At 44.1% G+C, this 21,345-nt stretch overlaps 1 protein-coding gene across 7 annotated transcripts in view; it reads left to right on the forward strand.

The window, feature by feature from the left end:
- The window catches only part of SYNPR (synaptoporin), a 176,919-nt gene extending 169,623 nt beyond the window's left edge, over positions 1-7,296 (forward strand). For 4 of the 7 annotated variants that reach the window (XM_008179453.4, XM_008179451.4, XM_065550645.1 and 1 more), the window contains 2 exons: positions 3,052-3,243; positions 5,441-7,296. In XM_008179453.4, coding sequence (XP_008177675.1) covers positions 3,052-3,243; positions 5,441-5,725 — 477 coding nt within the window. In that variant the 3' untranslated portion in view covers positions 5,726-7,296. The remainder of the gene's footprint in view (positions 1-3,051; positions 3,244-5,440) is intronic. The other 3 variants (XM_065550646.1, XM_008179452.4, XM_065550647.1) reach the window with 1 other exon arrangement.
- The last annotated feature ends 14,049 nt before the right edge of the window (positions 7,297-21,345 follow it).

A 21,345-nucleotide genomic window follows, 5' to 3' on the forward strand; every position in this document is an offset into this window, starting at 1 on the left:
GGCTTTCACTACCAAGGAGAAATCCTCACGCTAAGCATTAAACCCCAGAATAATTTAGCTTGAAATTCTCTTTTATTTTCAGCACGTTGTTATCTTGTAGCTCTGCTCCTCCCAGAACTGTGCAAACATTCAGCCAGAAGCCCAAACCCACTTGAAATCAGAGCGGGTTCAGGTTCTAGCCAAAACCACAAAGGTCAGCCCAGACTGACAAACCTTTGGTAGACATAAGCTTGTTCTACTCACACAGTTGTTCCCTTCTACCCAGCTAGTCATGCCTTTAAAGTCTTGGGACCTTGCGTCCTGGTCTCCAGGGACGCTGGGACCTGCCTCTCTTCTGTGGCCTGCTAAAGGTGCCAATTAAAACACATACTGTATTACCCTCTCGGCCTGCAATTTAGACAATTGTTTGGCTTCTGGCATGTTCCACCTTCTCTGGTATTTAGAATGGGACAAGGCTTTTGACTCAGCACCCTGGTTCCCAGAGGCCCACCTTCTGACATTTCCCTTCTGGCTGGACACACATGTTGTGCCTGCCCTCCTGTACGTTTTCTCCCCATGCTCTGTGCCCCAGTTTGGAGCGGCATTTTTCTATATCCCTCTCCCTAGATCGGGGTCTCATTCGACAACCTCGGACTGCCTTACCATTTGTACCACCTGCTCTAGAGTGACGTTTGACCAAACCACTCTTAGCCTGCACCAGCTTGAAACCTGGTGGTGTTCAGACATTCCCATCCCAACTGTAAACAGGGCCAAAGCATCCGTGCAGCTGCAGAACAATCACACAGGAGTCAACAAACTACAGCCCAGGGATCCAGCACATTTCAGCTGATTGTGTTGTCCGCTCTTGTTCCAAATGACGGCAGAGAAAGGAAAGGGATTAGCCAACACACCTGATGGAGAGTGAACATTACATTAGCTCTGAAAAGTCTCCGGCTGGAGGCACCTGCACGAAGTGCTTTGCCAGTTGTTAAGCTTTCCTTTCTTAGCAAGCTTAATCTTCATTATCAAGTTACTTTCACTCAATTTGCTTCTACCCACCTCAAATTTCTACCCAACGTTATTAAAAAAAAGCCTTGACTTCCTCAGCTTGATTTAATTTCCAAGGTATTAAAATTCTGGCAGAATTAAGAAAAACAAATTATGCTTAATAAAAAAGGCTTGGATTGGAACCCATGTGACATTTTATGTGCGGCGTTGGTGTGCAATTAGATTACATGCCAGGCCCCGTAAGAGTGGACCTCAGTAAATAAAATGCGAATGGTGCTAAATGTCAATTTAGCAATTATCTCACCAGTTTCAGCCCCAGTTATGATTTTTCAGGAAGATATTTGCCTTTAAACCATACCCGTAGGAGCTAGGGTTTGGGGGTTTTTTACTGCTAAGGCTTCAAAGAATAACATCCTTTGATTGGAGGTGCCCTTGAGACTAAATGAATTGCACTCAGGCCTAGCGTTTTTACCCACCTTGAAGCCCTTGGGTGTTGATATATTTGTCATCAATTCCGTAACACAAACTTCAAGAGAATTCCTCTAGGTAGCAAGAAGCGAGGTCAGTGCAAATCAAAGCATCGTAGCATGGCCATTTAGCTCCTGCAGCCCTGTGTGTCAGGGAGGTTTGCCATTAAGAAGAGTAGCTAGCTTTTGGCTTTCTCCTGAGGTGCAGTAAATTTAATCCTGTTTGTGAGGGTGAAGAAATCGCTTCCTCATTATTTCTTGTAAGGGTGGCTTATGGATTTGAGTGGCTTCCAACATCAAAAGGATGGGGGGGAGGGGAACTGAGGACATGACCCTCCTCTAAATTTAAAACATCACTTATGCTTTGCATGTCAGCCCACCATACTGCACTTTGTACTGCATTCTTTCACTTCCAGTCATACCTCCCTTATATGTTAAGGGGGGGGGGGGGAGGGAGGGCAAGAGAGGGAAAGCAGCCTGCATGGGAGATGGTGGGATACCAAGACACAATCATGTAATGAGTGGCACATTAGACTTGCAACACGTCAACCATCTGCTGCAGACTGACAGATGGGATGAAAAGTGACAGTAGAATGGCTCCTTAGTTTTAGCAGGACATAAAAAGCTTGAAAAATAACACCTTTTTCCCTCCCAAGACCCACACAGTAGCAATAGAGTTTGGTCACTTGTTCCTGTAAAAAGTGAGAGGTGTGTGTATGTGTGTAGGCATGTCTGTAACAGAAAACGGGCAACGCCGTTCAGAATAAATGCACTTTCAGTTGTTCGTTAGACTCATAAGGCCCTGAAGTTCATTCTCTCGTGGCTTCACATTGGTAGGAAGTAGGTAATGGTGCGTGGTACCTTGCAGAATCAAGCCCTTGAAATGTTTTTGGTTGGTTGGTTTGCTGCTCCCAGTAGTGAAGGACTAGTCAGTTTCAGATGGCACTCAGCTGAAATATTGATGCGCAGTGACAGCATTTTGCAAAGGAGTTCCTGGGCACACAGCATATGGTAACTGAGCTAAAATTAAGCATGGGTGGAACTGCTTGCATGGCCAGACTGTCAAGAGTTCAGCTCCTACCTAAAAAGCAACAGAGGGTCCTGTGGCACCTTTAAGACTAACAGAAGTTAGTCTTCTGTTAGTCTTAAAGGTGCCACAGGACCCTCTGTTGCTTTTTACAGATTCAGACTAACACGGCTACCCCTCTGATACTCAGCTCCTACCTAGACATCTAAACAAGGGCCAGATTTACAAATTCACTCACCACCCAGCAGCCTGCTTTGTGATACTGAGGGACAGATTTTGCAAGACAGTTCAGCGTCCAGCAGGCTGGATGGACTCTTCTGAAAATCTGGCCACTTACTTAGAAACTTAAATCGAATCTGTGCTCATTTGAAAGTCTCTACCTAACGGGGGGCACTGAGCACTTTTGAAAATTCTGGCTGTGTCTTAAAACCATCAGATTATTGCCAGGCAATACAAAGCTCTCTTTCTGTCCTATAATCTGAAGTTTGATTTTTTTGATACATTTCCTCCGATGCGTCACTGCCCAGTAGACCCATCTATCTAATGCTTTTGTCTCCTCTGGTTTTACAGGACTTCATCGTGACAGTGGTCTTCTCCTTCTTGTGGCTGGTGGGTTCGTCTGCTTGGGCAAAGGGACTGTCTGATGTAAAGATTGCTACTGATCCAGACGAAGTACTATTACTGATGTCGGCTTGCAAACAGCAGTCTAACAAATGCATGCCAGTGCGCAGCCCCGTTATGTCAAGCTTAAACACTTCAGTTGTAAGTAGATCTGTTTATATTTTTTACTGTTAGGCAATGAAAGTGTGTGCACCTATTTTCAGCTCTCCCGACATACAGACTAGGCCACATCCTCAGCTGCTGTAAATCAAAGTAGATCCACTGACTTCTTTGGAAGTTCCTAAAACGTTGCCAATGATTTGACTGAAAATGCTGCCTCCCTGAGATAGTTACCGTGGAGAAAAACTATGGAAACGGGTAGTTTCGTTCAACAGTCAGTTCACTTTCAAAGTGAACATTGGGGACACACCTATAAAACAAGTGTGATTTTATGACTGTATCTCCCATAGGTATGATTCTCTAATGGGTGGAATATTTACGCCTTACCAATATTTATGCCTTTGGTCCCTGCACCAAAGATCTTACAGACCAAGGTTCCAATGCTTAGCTAAACTTGGAGCCGCCAACAAGCCATTTCCCTTCCTTTGACACTCCAGCTTTTGCTTATCTATCTGTAGAACAGTGGACTCACCCCTGCGGCGCCTCCTGCTGGTGACTTCCAGGAATTAGCTCATTCCAGCTCCGGAGCGCCCTCTGCAGGCCGGTGGGCCACCTGTCCTCTGGCCCCTGTGTCCTGCCCTGGACCCCGGTGCCCTTTTACCTGGGGTGCTGCCCCCTGGCAGTAACCCCTCAGTCTTAGGGTCTCCCCTCCCCAGGGAACCCCCACCCACTATCCCCACCTCGCCTCAGTATACGGCTACTGCCAGTCCTCGTCTAGCCCCACGCCCAGGGGCAGACTGCAGTATTAGCCGACTGATCACTGGCAAGGCTGGGTTTGGACCTGCTGCCTTGGCCTACCCCTGGGCTGCCCTCTGCAACCCCCAGTACCTTTTAGCCCAATGGTAGGCCGCAGCCTGGGGCTTTCCAGGCTGGAGCTCCCCAGCCTTTCCCCAGCCCTGCTCCACTCAGGTACCCTGTCTCTAGATCCCTGCAGCCAGGCCCTTCTCTCTTTGAACGCAGAGAGAGACTTCTTCTGAGCCTCTGGCTCACAGCCTTTTATAGGGACCAGCTGGGCCTGATTGGGGCACAGCCCAGCTGTGGCTACTTCCCCAATCAGCCTGGCTTTTCCCTGCCACAGCCCTCAACCTGGCTGTTTTAAGCCCTTCAGGGCAGGAGCGGGGTAACCACCCCTCTACACTAGCCCTCTGGATGCTCATCCTCATCCATGCAGGATCTAAGCCAGACGGTCCATAAGAGCACCCTCCCATACACCCCACCTATAATTCAGTATTCTGCTTGTATATTGCCTTCTCCTCCAAATGCATTTTCTTCAGCGGCAATGAGCTCTGCAGGTGGAACACCACAGCCCAACAAAGGAGGTCGCAGCAGCAGCATCAGAATGAGACACACAAAAACCAGTATTGTGCACACTCGCACTGCCTTTCCTGGGTGCAGCAACGGCTGTTTGCTTTCAGCTGGAATCTACCATCACGTGTTGCAAAATAAACACTCTGTGTTTGTCTTAAGTAGAGCTGGGAGGAAAACAGTCTTCCTGACCCGGCAAAAAATGTTCAAGATTTCGACATTTTTTTTTTCACTCCACATCGAGCTGAAAAGTTGAAATCTCAAAAAGGTTTATGAACAGATAATCCAAACATATTCAGGTTGGGTCAACTGAAATTTTGTTTCAATGTTGACTTTAGTTTTTACTCTGAATTTCTAAGCCAAGTCATTTCAAAGCGAGAAGCAGAACTGTTCATTTAGAAAATGGCGGGGTGGGGGGACATTTTGACAAATTAAAAAAGAATTGGAAGTTGTCAAACTGGCCCGTTCCCATGAAAAGTTTAAGTTTCAGCAAATTGTGAGTGCCTCTAACACTAATTAACGTTACAAAGACAACAGCAAAACCTTCCACCGCCAACACAACAAAATAGTCAAGGCTTTCTCTGCCAACTCCCATCCCCTATAAACAACCATCCCCTTCAAACCCCAACTGGTTTAGCTACTTGGGCAAAAAGATGGACTTTGCAGCCGCTGTCCCTGACTATTTGGGGCTAGGCACAAACCCTTGTTTCACAGCTGAGCATGTAGCTTTCTGAGCCTTTTGGGAAGGGTTGTCTTTAAATAGCCTTGGCTCATTTCATTAAAAGAAATGTATTGGATAAAGCTGAACATACATATATATTAGACCACAAAAATCAGGCCTTTGTACTGATGAATTGCTTTGGTTCTTGTTTAGGTCTTTGGATTCTTGAACTTTATTCTCTGGGCAGGAAATATTTGGTTTGTTTTTAAGGAGACTGGGTGGCATTCCTCAGGCCAGAGGCACCCTCCAGACACCATGGAGAAACAAGCAAGCAGCTATAACCAAGGTGGTTATAATCAAGACAACTATGGCCCAACTGGAGGATATAACCAACCTGCAGGCTTTGACCAACAAGCTAACTATGGCCAGGTGGGTGAATATGGCCAGCAACAGAGTTATAGTCAGAGTGGGCCCACCTCATTTGCCAATCAAATTTAGCATTCACAGAGTTTGCATTCTTACACCCCTTATATGTAGACAGTGTAACAACACTAGGTTTTAGTGGCACCAGATTTGTAAAGAAAGTTTAAATAAATTAATACTCCATGAGAGTATGTAATGTAAATCAAAGATCTAATGGTACCTATTGAAGCAGATGGTGGTGGCTAGTCTGTTATTTTTGTCACTAGATAACTGATGATGATGTATTCATCACAGGTGGTGAACTGGAGTAAGTATTGTTGTATGTATTGTATAGATAACTTTATGGTAGTTTGTATGTGTACTAAAATGGTAGAAGCATTTTGTAGCCTCAAGTCTGTAGTATGTAATATGCATAACATAATGAAGTAGAATGGAATTTTTCTTCTGCATTTTGGTGAAAAACAGAAGTGTTTTATTCTGATTTCTAAAGATTACTCAGTATATCATGATGCATGTAACATTGTTCCCAAATTTTCAAGACTGCCTGTTTGTGATGCTTTAGAGCATTTGTTTTTAGTATATTTTTTCCAGAGGATTTTTTAATTATTATTTTTATTAACCAATTCCCGTGTGACTTAGTGCATGGATAAGCAGTTTCACACCAACAGAATGTTTTGGACCCTGTATATGGAATTTTTCAATTTCTGCCACTACTTTTTTTGTTAAATGTACGTTTAAGAAAATGTATGTATATTTTATATATTTTGCAGAGTTGGGTCTATGGCTTACCCAAGTTCTGAATGCTTTGTAACTAAAATGTTTTCCTTGAAAGAGCATTCAGTAGCATAAACGGTACCTGAGCAATGTTTATTCCCATTAACTAAGCTAAGTATTCATTCTATAAATCACTATTTCTATGGATGTTTTGTGAAACTTTTAACGTGAGCTGTGAAAACTAAGGACCAAGTAACTGTGTTATATGTTTACAAAGGTATTTATTTAATTAGGATAACAGAGGTGCAGATATCAGTAACCAAAACCATATGAAAAATATGCCACGTGTCACATGTGTAATTTAACAAAACATGGCAAGGACATAGACCGTTGTTAGTCAACATTATAAAGCGTAATTATTCCTTTTTGCCGGATGGAAATATTTCCATCTATGCTATTTGAAAATCATTAAATGACAGTTCTGTTCCATCATTATGGTGAATGCTGGTTTTGAATAACGGTTTTGCTGCTATCAGTAAATGTTAGGAAGCTGGCAAAATCTAAAAAAACTAATTTTAAAATATATAAAGGCCAAATTCCTAGCGGGTGTAAATTGGCATCGCTTCACTGAGGATTTGGACTTTGCTTCTTAGAGTATATGGGATTCTGTGTAGCCAAAAGGGTCACCTTAAACTCTCTTTTCTTACTCAGTTTGAAGCCTGAAACACAGCATCATAATCGAAACTGATCATCTGCATTTCTAAATAAAAGTGTATCCGTCTATAATATTGTATGAGCTGTAATGTTAAAAGCATCTTAGCATAAAACAGCATAGTCTTATATGATTGTTGTAACCAATTGATGGCTACTCACTGGATGGATCTATATTGTGATATCTGTTTGACCCTAATAAAGTTATTGCATACAATGTACATTTGAAGAGTATGGTGATATTATAACAGTGTAAAATAAGCCTGCGCTAAACCAAAAAGTTGATAATATTTTAACAACTATGTTTTGACCTTATAATTCTCATTTTGAGTATTTTCCAAGATCTTTACAAGGATTGTACAGACGCACATTTGGAGACATGATTCATTTCTGGTAAGTCAGTGTCACAACATAAAAATACCCAATTTTAACGTAAAGAGTCCAATTTCTGTGTGTTTGTCTCTCTCTCGCCAAGTACTAATACAGCAATACTGTGTTGTTTAATTGTCCAGAACAAATCAAAGAACTGCAGCAGGAGGGGAATCCTTATCTTCCAGCTTTGCCCCTTTAGTTTGATGCCTCCTGGTTTCTTGAACTGGGGGAGAGACTTTCTCTAGGCACTTGTGACTTTCTGTCCTGACCTGCCTTAAATTTAAAGCATTCTTCTTTTACGTGGCCATTTTTTTTCTCCACAGTACCAGGTCCCAACCCAGCACCCAGGAGCCTTGCAGCCTGTGAGCCACAATGGGACCCCACCAGGATGCCAGCTCCAAGCATCCCAAAATCATGGGTCAGCATCCCAAAATCATGAGCTTGGCTTAAAATAGAGAGAGAGAGAGAGAGAGCGGTTATTTCTATTTGCCTTCTCTTTTCTGAGCCTTTCGGGGGCACTCAGATCATGTTTTCAAGCTTTTCTCCAAAACCATGAGGGTTAGAAACTTACTTTTGTAAATACAAGCTGAGTTTCTCCCATAATCACAACACTCCAGAAGCTGGGGCTTTCATGACTCATGATAAAATTGCAAGTTGACACCACTGTCAGGGTCTGCATTCGCAAATCCCAGTGTAGGATTTGGGTCTAAATGAATAACATAATCAACTCGTGTTTTGGACTAACTGTACTTAGATTTTCAGAAATCCTTTGACAAGGTCCCACACCAAAGGCTCTTAAGCAAAGTAGGCTGTCATGGGATAAGAGGGAAGGTCCTCTCATGGATCAGTAACTGGTTAAACGATAGGAAACAAAGGGTGGGTATAAATGGTCAGTTTTCAGAATGAAGAGAGGTAAGTAGTGGTGTCCCCCAGGGGTATGTACTGGGACCAGTCCTATTCAACATATTCATAAATTATCTGGAAAAGGGGTAAACAGTGAGGTGGCAAAATTTACAGATGATACAAAATTGCTCAAGATAGTTAAGTCCCAGGCAAACTGCGAAGAGCTACAAAAGGATCTCTCAAAACTGGATGACTGGGCAACAAAATGGCAGATGAAATTCAATGTTGATAAAGGCAAAGTAATGCACATTGGAAAACATAATCCCAACTATACATGTAAAATGATGGGGTCTAAATTAGCTGTGACCACTCAAGAAAGATCTTGGAGACATTATGGAGAGTTCTCTGAAAACATCCACTCAATGTGCAACCGCACTCGAAAAAGTGAACAGAACGTTGGGAATCATTAAGAAAGGGATCGATAATAAGACAGAAAATACCATATTGCCACTCTATAAATCCATGGTATGCCCACATATTGAATACTGTGTGCAGATGTTGTTGCCCCATCTCAAAAAAGATATATTGGAATTAGAAAAGTTTTAGAAAAGGGCAACAAAAATTATATGGGGTATGGAACGGCTTCCGTATAAGGAGAGATTAATAAAACTGGGACTTTTCAGCTTGGAAAAGAGACGACTAAGGGGGGGATATGCGCCTAGTCTGAGAGGTGGCCTTGAGAAAGGCACTTCCCCTCTCGGTGCCTCAGTTGCCCCATCTGTAAAATAGGGATAATACTGACCTCTGTAACATGCTTTGAGATCTGTAGATGAAAGTGCTATGTAAGAGCTAGGCATAATTATTACATTATTAAGTTTCAAGTTTAAGCAAACATTTTCATCTGAAAAACAGAACTGAGGGAATGACTTAGTAATAGAACCAAGCAGCATACCCATGCTCAAAAAAGAACGGATACAGTAATATATTCAAGGAAGGAGTAGGATATACAGGCTCTTTAGTAGTGTTTAGCAGTAATGAGCTGATTGGTATCTGATACAGCCTCTGCCTGGGGACTATAGTTTCACCGACAGGTAGGTGGGTTGGAAGGTCCAATAAGTTTTTTTCCCTCTCTAACTTCACTGATGAAGATAACATAGCGACTGCAAAAATGAAAACAAAAATCCATGCATGCGTTTGTATATGTAACAGCTGGAGAATATGCAGGAATGTTCCTTTTATGTTAAAGTCACGGTACAGGGCTGATTACATCACAGGGGAGCATCAGGAGAAAAAATACTGAGTTTGGTGATTCCTGACGTAAGGCAAATAAATGGCTTTGTAAACTCCAGCTTCCTCTCCAAAGTCCTCTGTGCCTGCTGCTGGCAGACGGCTTTCTTTCCCACTGCGTTATTAGTGGGTGGATCTGCTAGTTAGTTAATGCCAATGCCAACAGCAATGCCCCTCTGCCATGTACGTTGGCCAAACCGGACAGTCTCTACGCAAAAGAATTTATGGACGCAAATCTGACATCAGGAATCATAATACTCAAAAACCAGTGGGAGAACACTTTAACCTGCCTGGCCATTCAAGGACAGACCTGCGGGTGGCTATTTTACAATAGAAAAGCTTCAAAAACAGACTCCAACGAGAGACGGCTGAGCTGGAATTGATATGCAAACTAGATACAGTCAACTTAGGCTTGAATAAGGACTGGGAATGGCTGAGCCATTACAAACATTGAATCTATCTCCCCATGTAAGTATTCTCACACTTCTTATCAAACTGTCTGTACTGGGCTAGCTTGATTATCACTTCAAAAGTTTTTTTTCTCTTACTTAATTGGCCTCTCAGAGTTGGTAAGACAACTCCCACCTGTTCATGCTCTCTGTATGTGTGTATATATATCTCCTCAATATATGTTCCATTCTATGCATCCGAAGAAGTGGGCTGTAGCCCACGAAAGCTTATGCTCAAATAAATTTGTTAGTCTCTAAGGTGCCACAGGTACTCCTGTTCTTTTTGCGGATACAGACTAACACGGCTGCTACTCTGAAACCTTAAATAACTAGGTCAGCCTTGAAGCATATATGTCCCTTGATGTTCAGGGCAGTCCTTCCTGCTCATTTATAATCCTTCCCATGTGTTTCTCTTTGTATCCAATTTCTCCGCTATCCTAGCAGTTAGACATGTTTGTATTACTAGGTATACAATCTGTGGAGGCTTTTATCCCCTTCCCCCCAGGTAGCAGACAATGATTGTGTCCTGAAGCCTCATGCACTCCTCAAAGCCCAAAGCCACGTTTGTGTCTCAGTACTTGCCCCTGAGCCCCCTGCGGCCGTGCCCAGTTCCCTGCCTTCCAGAGCTGCTCCCTTCCCCCCACCACACATCCGCTTAAACGGCAGGTTATCCCAGCAAAATGAGAGCTGCAGAGAGTAACCCCAGGGTGCGTTAGCCCTCCATCTGGGTAGCGATGGGCATCTCCTCTGCTTCACCCTGGGCTGGCCCTATTTCCAGCCCTCATAGACAGCGGGAGCTGTGGGGCCTGGAGCATGGGGAGCAGAGGTTCCTGGGGCTCTATCTATGCCAGGATTTCAGCACAGACTTCGAGTGTAGGCCTGGTTTACACTGGAGCAGCAGGACGTGCAGCGCAGGAGTTGTAAAGAGCTAACATATAGACTGTGATCAAGTCACCCCTCGTAAGTATCTACATGGGGAACAAATATTTACTAATGAGCTCTTCAATCTAGCAGAGAGAGGTCTGACGCAGTCCAGCGGCTGGAAGGTAAAGCTAGACAATTCAGACTGGAAATAAGGCAGTGAGAGTAATTAACAACTGGAACAGCTTCTCAAGGGTTGTGGTGGATTCTCCAACACTGACCATTCTTAAATCAAGATGGGATGATTTTTCTAAACGATCTGCTCTAGGAATGACTTTGGGGCCAGGGCCGGCTCTACTGTTTTTGCTGCCCGAAGCAGCACGCCGAATTTCCGCTGCAGACGGCGGGGGCAGTCTGTGTGCCGTTAGGGCGGCACGCGCATTTCCGCGGCGGCGGCAATTCGGCTGCAACTTCTGTCTTCAGCTGGAAGACAGAAGCCCCCGAATTACCGCCGTGGGCAGCTGAACATAGAAGCTGCCGCCGAATTGCCGCTGCCGTGGCAACGCACGTGCCGCCCTAATGGCACACGGACTGCCCCCGCCGTCCGCGGCGGCAATTCGGCACCCTGTTTGGGGCGGCAAAAACACCCGGACTGCCGCCCCTTGCAGATTGCCGCCCCAAGCCCCTGCTTGGAATGCTGGTGCCTGGAGCCGGCCCTGCTTGGGGCAGTTCCCTGGTCTGCGTTATACAGGAGGTCAGTCTAGATGATCACAATGGTCCCTTCTGGCCTTGGGATCTATGTATAAGGCCTGATTTTTGCTCTTCATTGTGATGGTATAAATCCGCAGTAACTCCATTGAATCCGGGTGGCTAAAATCCCTGTCTGGACAAGGCCTGTCTTTCCCATGCAAATTCTCCAATATTCAGATTGTCCACCAGCTGTAAAGCTAAGCAAAGAGAGAACAAGGCTCCAGTGGCCTTTTGCTGCCCTTTAGGGACACATTCTGTGGGTGGGTACATTGTACCACTGCTTCAGGGGCAGCAGGTCGTGCAAAGCTGCAACATTCCCCTCCCTAGCACTATTAGCCTGGAGGGAGGAGGGAGCAGAGCCTTGGCTCCACCCCGCTCCCATAGTATAGTGAGAACCGGCAGAGACATGGAATTTACTTCTCGGAGGAGTAAAAAAACCAGGAGGACGACTGTGCCTGTTGCATTCACAGGACAGCCCGTAAGCCTGGTTGGATATTTTCTTTCTTCCCCTAAGTCGCTGCGGATCAGTGTTTATATCTTGTCTCCCACTTGGCACGGAGTTGGCCTGTGATAAATCCTAAAGGTTTGGTAACACGCACTACGCAAGGAGATGCTGAGGTTCTGTGGCATGCATTCCTCTTGTGAGCGTTTGACCCAAGTAGCCTAATTATTTCCAATTTGCGTAGCCTATGAATTAAAAAGAGTTGTTTAAAGCTGAGATCTGTTTATGCCTGGCAAAGTCTCTGATGTATGGATGAAAGCAGCCGTTGCATGCAACATTCATCGCATCTCTCTTCATTCTGCCACATGCGGTACCTCCAGAGCAGCACAGTTAATATTAGAGATTTAGACAAAACACTCCAAATAATAATAGTCATCTTAGTCTGTTTCATGCCTATCTCAAATATTTCCCTTTCATTGTACACCTATTTAGTGACTCTACAGCCCACTGTGTCAGAAGCCTTTAAATCCTTCAGTCTACTTCTTTTAAACCAGATTGATTCAAAACTCTCTCTCTGGAACCGATCTGCCCCTTAACTTGTACGTTCCCCTAACAAATATTTTATTCCTTCCTTCGAGGAAACGCTGTAGCTTTTTCCTTCTGGAATCCATCCAACATCAGGAATAAACTACATTTCAATATTAGTATCGACAGCAGCTTGACACATCATTCCTTATCTGAACTAGGCATCTAATGTAACGTTTTCAGTGCATCAACATTCACTTTTAGTGGTATGGGGAATACTTGTCATTGCCGTTAGCTGCCATTTTCTTTATTTACATTTTTACCCTTGTGTGTCTTTTTCTTGAACAGGAATTCACTCTTCTGATGGCTACTGGCACATGCCTAAGAACCACTTCGGTGTTGTATTTCCAGTAAAGAGGGTTTTTTCCCCCCAAATTTCCTTTAATAAAATGCTTTGGGGGTGGGATTTTAACAGGTGAATTATGTAGCTGAATAATTGTACCCAAGAGTGGTGTGTGCATTTACACCTTATACCTGATATTTTCAAATGAGTCTAAGGGAGTTTGGTGCCTGAATTCATTAGGATTCTACACTGGCTCCATAGGTCAGAGCCCTCCACAACCACGGGTTACGGAGCAGAATTTGGTCCAAAGTGATATGCCATATTCGGAAAGGTGTCTGGACTTGAAATGAGAAATGACTTTTCCCCACAGACAGAGACTGATTCTAATAGCTTTTCAAAATGACATTTCACTTGCTTTGTCTTCTGCAGTGAGATTCATTAATATTTGAATCATTAATGACCACAGAGCTAAATTCCACTCTCAGAACTGCACATACATATTTCTGAAGAGCGAATTCAGGGAGGATGGTATGGGGCAAAGGTGCTCAACTGATACACTGTATGATTCTCCCCTAGTCCCAAACAGGCCTGATTCCTAATGCACAGCCCCGCCGATTGTCTCTGGTGGCGCAATCATTGTATTGCCCTTTGGCGAAGTGGTCCCCATCACAAAGGCCATCAGAATACTTTCAGAAAAGGTAAATACTAAAGCACTGTTATGCTTGGGAAGTGAGAATAAGCTTGAAAGTTCTGTTTCTGGAACGTGGAACGAATGTGGAAGACCTGGAGTTAACCAGATTATAGAAGAGAACCAAAGAGCATCAGAAGAGTATTTCCGCCCACAGCAGACGTTGTCACTTCTAAGAGAGACGCATGCTCACCATGACTCCATCCTACCAGAATTTGACTGCCAAGTTTGAGTTGCTTGACTTCAGGAGGGGTGTGTTTCAATCAGAAGGGAAGATGGTTTATGCGGAAGAGTGATCATTGCAATGGAGATATATAATGTGTCTGTTCATGATGGATGGAAGAAAATGGCAAACCTTTTAACAATGCACTTGCTGTTCCCAAAATCAACTCAGAAACCACTTCCTTAGGCCACTACACACACCTACATTAATCCAGTCGTGAGACTTCGATCATTATTATCCAGGCTGTGGTAGCTAAGATGAGCGAGTGCCCTGCAAAGAAAGGAGTCAGGCCTGTTTCTGGGCTCTGGTCTACACTGGGGGGCGGAATCGACCTAAGATACGCAACTTAGGCTACGAGACTAGCGTAGCTGAAGTCGACGTAAGTCGTATTTAGACTAGTCGCAATAAATCGACCCCTGATAGATCGGTCGTTACCAGCCGATCCGGCGGGTAGTGTAGTCCTGCCGTGGGAGTTTTGCCAGTAGGAGCAGGGTGAAGCCTTCAACAATGAGCTAGAAAAGAGCAATTGCAGCCAAAAGGCAAATGTTCCTGAGCTGTCACTCTGGTTTGTTTGGGCTGAGGAACTCGGAACACAGGGGCGGAGAGGCCAAAAAAGGTATTGTGAGAAATAAACCACTTACTGGAAAATTATTGTCCTGTGATTATTTTTGTACCCTGCGTATACCAGGGTAACTTTGCCCTCCTTCTGTCAGGACGCTCATTTATTTGTTTTAAAAAATGAAGTGACTTTCCTTTGCATAGCAGTCCAGCCTGAAATCCTCTCTGAACATTCCATGTAAACAGCTTCCGAGATGGGAAAATAATACAATGCCAACAGCATTTCTATAATATGCTCCGTCATACAAGCACTTTAACAATGTAAGGGCAACGCCTCTGTCAAGTCCTCCAAGCCGACCCTATCAGTAAATGTTGGTAAACATCAGTTTCACCCTACCCACACCCAAACCAATGAAAAAATATTTCCATTGATCACCAAAATGTATGGATAGGCCAAGTATGAAAAAGACAGCTTGAGAACTTCCCAGAGTCTGATTTAAGGATATTTACTATGTATGTTTTGACAGGTGAGGTTGATGCTTTGGGTTTTAACCATTATAAAGATTTAACTTTTTGAATCTCAGTGTCTATTGTCATTAAATAATTGTCTGACCCAATAAAAATGTAAATAAACCTCGATAGCATCCGTCAATATTGTAAAAATAAAATGCAGTCCCCAGCCTACAAATAGATGTGATAGTCCCCTTGAATTCAGTAGGACCACTCGCGGGCAAAGTTATGTATGTCTGTGTTTGCAGGATCTGGTTATTAAAAGGGTGTCCGTCCTCCTGCTGAATAGCTTTCATTGATGTCCGTGGGAATTTCACTGATGTCAGTAAAAATATCCCACATGCGTAGATTCCCTTTGAAATTAACTAGAACGTGCTGATCGAACGCATTTTAAAAATCCAGAGCAAATTCAGCTTCCAGCCAAGAACAGATCTCCAGAGCCAGGGCTCAGACTATATCGGACCAAAGCTTAGACTCCAGTTGTTCTGGGCTTGATTTCAGGGGAAACCAGAAAGTCAGTGGATACAGACTTTAGTGAATTGCTGCCACTGGGAGTGTAACAAGCTGTGACTATGTACATATAGTGCAATGGTCATCAGCTAAATTACATGTATGCAGACTGGGGACAGGCCTCCGGGCTGTTTGGTCTAGTAACATAGGGCTCAACCACATGGGCTAAAGGCAAATCACCATTAGTGCTCGCAGAATTGGGTCCTGTGTCCTCTTTTTTTAGGCCAGTAAGCAGAACATGAGAAAATTCACAAATACTGTAGCAGGTCTGATTCCATTCACCAAAGGGGAGAGGTAGATGTACACACTGGTGAAGGGATTAAAGACATATACTGAACCATTGGGATAAGTGGAGCAGTTTTTATATAATGGGTGCAGTTAAAGATCTACTGCTAATGGTTTCCAGTTTTAAGGCTATGTAATGTATTTCAAAGTGTAGAGTAGTAGAAACATTAAGTGTACCTGCTCTGGTCAATATCACTTTCAGCTTCGCATGCTGTGGCTGCAATACTTGGGTTGCAAACCATGCAGGAGAATTTTGTTTTATCAAAACAGTTTCTACCAGAATTTTTTTTTAAATTCCATTTAAAAAAATCTGTTGATCAAATGTTTGGTAAATGTATAAAAAGAATATAGGGTTGCCAACTTTCTAATCACACAAAACTGAACACCCTTGCCTCACCCCCTGCCCCACCCCTTCCCTGAGGCCCTGCCCCTGCTCCGCCCCTGCTCCGAGGCCCCGCCCCCACTCACTCCATCCCACCTCCCTCTGTCGCTTGCTCTCCCCCACCCTCACTCACTCGCTCATTTTCACCGGGCTGGGACAGGGAGTTGGGGTGCGGGAGGGAGTGAGGGCTCCGGCTGGGGGTGCAGACTCCGGGGTGGGGCCAGAAATGAGGGGTTCAGGGTGTGGGGGGGGCTCCGGGCTGGAGCAGGGGGTTGGCATGTGGGGGGGAGTTCCCACCCAATGAGAGCTGCGGAACTGGCGCTCAGAGCGGGGGCAGCACGCCCCCCCACCCTCCCGGCAATGCCTCTGCCTAGGGGACACAGGGACATGTCACCATTTCCAGGGAGCTGCACAGAGCCAGGTAGGGAGCCTGCCAGCCCCACACCAACCAGACTTTTAATGGCCCAGTCAGCAGTGATGACCGGAGCCTCCAGGGTCCCTTTTCAAACTGGTGTTTCGGTCGAAAACTGGACACCCAGCCACCCTATATAGAAAACTACACAAACTTCACAAAGACTTGGACTTATATAAGAGACATCAACTTTGTCACCTGTAAATAAGTATTTACAAGCGTCAGCCCAAGAGATGACCTAAGCAAAATAATGTTCTATCCTTGTATTTACTTTAGTAGTGAAGGGAAGGAAGATTATTTTAAATAGCCACAACAATTCTTATTAAAATCAAACTATTCTTTACAATGATACATTTTTTAATAATTCATACTAATAGAATTCATTTGTTCATATGAAGATAAGATCCCAATGAGAATGAAATTCCCCTTACCAAAAAACCTAATATATTTATTACCTTCTTGGGTGCAATTTAGCAGCATTTCTGCTCCCATAACACTACACAACAATGGTTTATTGAAGAGATGTCAGGGCTAGAAAGTCTGAAGGCATTAAGGAAAGAGTAACTCTGCCAAATCCATTATTCTTGTTTGGGTTTTACATTTTAGTGGTAGCTGTAATGATATCTACTAAGCTGTTAGTCTTTACTCCTAACATACCCCCTCCCAAACCTGGGCATGCCCACGCATGTTTATGGGTACTGTTGAGTTCATCGCCATAGAACCCTGTAATCTCATGACACGATACATATTGTATTAGAAATGTAAACCAACGTGAAGCTTCGGAATGCTTTAGTGTATAAAAAAGGAAACACCTTTGGGAGACTGCCAAGAAGAAACTTCATAGCCTAGTCTTTTGCAGCTGCAATTAATTTAAATGATTGCATGAATAATTTATGCAGTCACGTGTTTGTGCGTGCTTTATTGTGGGCATGTGAAATCTGCTAAAACTTGTCCAGTCGATAATAATGAATGATTTGCACATTCTAGCTAGAAATCAAGATAGATATGTAAAACAGAATAATGTATATATGGACACAAATATATTCTTACTTGTCCTATGGGTGTATGTATATATATCTGGGTTTAAAGCCTAAACAAAATTCTACACCAACAGAAAGTTGCTTAATAGTGTGAAATCTGATCATTTAAAAAAGATTTGTGTTTTCTCTTCAATATTTAAGTTTTCATATATATGTCCTTAACACAGAATCACAGACATGATAGATGGAAAAACTGTTAGTTCATGCCCAGGTCACAGAGTCGCCCTCTTTCGGTTGTTTATCTGTGTGTTTCAACTATATGTTTACAAAATGTCACCTACTTCCGGCTGAATTTTAAATAGAGGCGGAAAGTGCCATGAGCCCTACCAACATTTGCAGCTACTCTCTGCAAGCGACGAGTAATTAAATCTCATGCTGTAGAATAGGAATTGATTGCTCGCGGCATGCAGGAATGGACTTTTCACCCAAATACAACATGGCACGGTTGCTGCATGATAGAGATTTTTCATCTGACCAGCATTGGCTACTTCTAGAGACCGCATGGTAGAAGAGATGGATCAAATAGGTGGGAAAGGTGAGCTCAGAGGTTGGTGGCACACCATCCATTGTTAGATTGATACAGGGCCAATTTGGTCACGTGCAAGCCAGCGCGGTGTTGACTGGCCTATGTCAGGTGGCGGAGAAACCCTCCATTAACTGCGAGGCCAGCCCTCTCAGGCCAAATGAGGCAGCAGTTGTGGATGGGTGCACGCCCCTCCCCCCTACACTTTACCTGAATTTGAGAGGGGCTGTGATTATGGGGGAAAACAGAGTTGAGTGGGTGAATCAGTCTAGGGTTTGGGGTACAGTGGAAGTAGAAAGCAGCATTTTGACACTGCACACTTGGGCCCTGCTTGCTCTGAGACAGAGGAAGGTGAGTTAGGAGGAGAAGTAGAGGGAGAATCAGAGGAGTTACTACATGCTTTTCTTTTTTCTTCTTTGTTTTGGTTTGCATGTGGCATGGTTTGCACTGGGTACATTGGGAGCATATGTCAATGCATGATCAGCCTATGGGAACAGTCTATTAGCATGTGCAAATATAGTAGAGGTCATGAAAAAACCTGTCATGAAGCCATGCAGGTCAGGGAATGGAGTAGCAAGAAGTGGTGCATATCGGAGTTGTGTTCTGGGGGTCTGCTGTTGCATATCTGGGGTGAAATTCACCTCCAGGCAGGGGCTAGCCCTTTATATCCCACTTCAACTGGGATTGCCAGTTTTGGGTTGGACGTATTCCTAGAGGTTTTGTCACATGACATAATCTTCAATTAAAGATTCATCTTTAATTTCTGGAGACTCCAGGACAATCCTGGAGGGTTGGCAACCCCAACTTCAACCCTGTTTTGAGGTGTTGCATTGGAGGTCTTGTGCACGGGGGAGAATTTCACCCTTTGTGCTACTCTGTCAGTTACACCCTAAGACTCCTGTTCAAAAGGTGCACATGCTTAGTGATACCTTCTACCCGGATAACGTATCCCATGTCTGTTTCAACTCATTTCTCACCCAACAAGGAAGTCTGTCACTGCTGGAATTCAGAACATGCTGAGGATTGGGGAGCCAAGGTAATAAACATGAGGGTCCTTGAGGTATGTGAAGTCAAATCTACACATTACAAAAAGCTAGCATGCAGAGGGCTGCCTTTGCTCTCCAGACCTCTCAATGCTTGTTGCAGCTGAAATCCGCACCTCAAGTTTCCTGTTTCTATCCACATTTTTGACCAGGACTCTAAGACCAAATGTTCTTAACTTCTTGCACATTAACCAAGCTGTAAAACATTTGATGCTTTGTTTTATGGTCCTAGAGAGGAAAAAGCAAATGATTGCTTCGCCATGAGAAAGGTTTTTTGGTTTTTGTTGTTTTTTGTAATTGATGGCAGATTACTAAACCCTAACTCTTGTTTAATTTTAGTGTGTTAATTGATGGGATAATGAGCATTGATTATATGTGTTTTGGCTGCGTCACTGCAATTACGGCTCTGTTTTATTCATGAGCCAATCCCGAAGAATGCACTGGAGAACTAAGACAGCTTAAACCTTTCAAAAGAGACTCGGAGTTGTCTGAGTAATGACACTCTTAGATGGAAAATTAGGGGTTCTCTTTTCCCAGGCTTTTTAAGATAATTAAAATCCAAGAACAGTAAGGTGGTGAACATCCTTAGTCATTAGCCTTCAGTAATTTAGCTTCTACTCAATGAAGAAAACATTTTAATTCTCTAGGCCATCTGTTGCAGTCTCCTTTGAATGTCCTGTTCCATAAAGTCTCATTCTGGGTAGTTTTGTCATTGGTATTGTACCCTTTAGCAGGAAAAGTGAGTTGGAAATTGTTGAAGCCATCCTATTCACTGTCCAGCCTTGGGGGAAAGGGACCAATAGGACTTTCAGGTATAACTCTATAGGGTCATAGGTAAAGCAGACAGAGCAATGCTAAAAGCAATTTTTAGAGAACTTTGACAAGAAATATGTAATGTGTGCCAGTGTATTTTCAAATATCAACAGTCCTGCTGAGACACAACCGAGTTCCGAGGCGTTCTCAGAGTGGGGATTGAGCTGTCCTGTGGCTCTGGGATTTTTTGGAAGCGGAGACCGTCCGCCACAGTCAAAATGAAATACAGGATTACTCTTGGATGCTATTTTGCTGGAAGGCCGCATACTCTAAGGGATGACCACTGGCCTAGGAGGTGGTCTAATCCCGTGTATGACACTGATTCACTGTGTGCCCTTGGACAAGTTACTTAACCTCCCCAGCCTTGTCCACACTAGGAAAATTATCCAGTGTCCACAAGAAGTGCAGCTGACCAGTGCCGTGGCCTGGTTTCCTTGTTTGGGAAATGGAGGTAATGAAAGAGGTTCTCTGACCTATTCTGTCTCCTGTACACAAAGGGACAGAGTCCAGCCCTAGTTCCCCTGCTGGGGGTGCCCTCAGTGTGGGGGGAGACCCTAGTGGGCACAGATGGAGAATTAATAGCATCTACTCCAGGGGTCTGCAATCTTTCAGAAGTGGTGTGCCGAGTCTTCATTTATTCACTCTAATTGAAGGTTTCGCGTGCCAGTAATACTTTTTAACATTTTTAGAAGGTCTCTTTCTATAAGTCTATAATATATAACTAAACTATTGTTGTATGTAAAGTAAATAAGGTTTTTAAAATGTTTAAGAAGCTTCATTTAAAATTAAATTAAAATGCAGAACCCCCCGGACCGGTGGCCAGGACCCGGGAAGTGTGAGTGCCACTGAAAATCAGCTCGCGTGCCGCCTTCGGCATGTGTGCCATAGGTTGCCTACCCCTGATCTACTCCACTTGTCTCACAGTCCCTACCACAGGGGGCGTGTCAGGAAATGGGGAGGAAGCGTGGCCGTGTTCAGGGGCGCACGCTCCTTTAGATACTGTTGTCAGCTGGCACAAGTTGGAGCAGCCCCCAGGATGTTCTCACCTGCGCTGGGCCAGAGACCCAGACGTCAGAACTGGTTCCATGTTGGTCCTCCTCCTGTGTGCTGTGCTCAGAGTCTGCTGCGGGCAGCAGAGCATCACGCCCATGATTCCTGCTTACTTGCCTCGCAGGTGTTGTTAGCCTGTTGTTAGTCAACGTTTGCCCAGCCCTTCGAGAACACAAAGCACTGCATTCACATGAATACTGTGACTTTAAAAGGCTAAACCAGTCTGGCTCCAATTTATTCTGGAGAACAAGAGGACTTCAGGAACAAGTTTCAGTGGCACATGTGTGAGAAGGGAACACTTTGTGGTAAATCGATGCCATCAAACCTGCACTCAGGATTCATAGATTCTAGGACTGGAAGG

This window comes from Chrysemys picta, chromosome 7, assembly GCF_011386835.1.
Source record: "Chrysemys picta bellii isolate R12L10 chromosome 7, ASM1138683v2, whole genome shotgun sequence".
Classification (NCBI taxonomy): domain Eukaryota; kingdom Metazoa; phylum Chordata; order Testudines; family Emydidae; genus Chrysemys; species Chrysemys picta.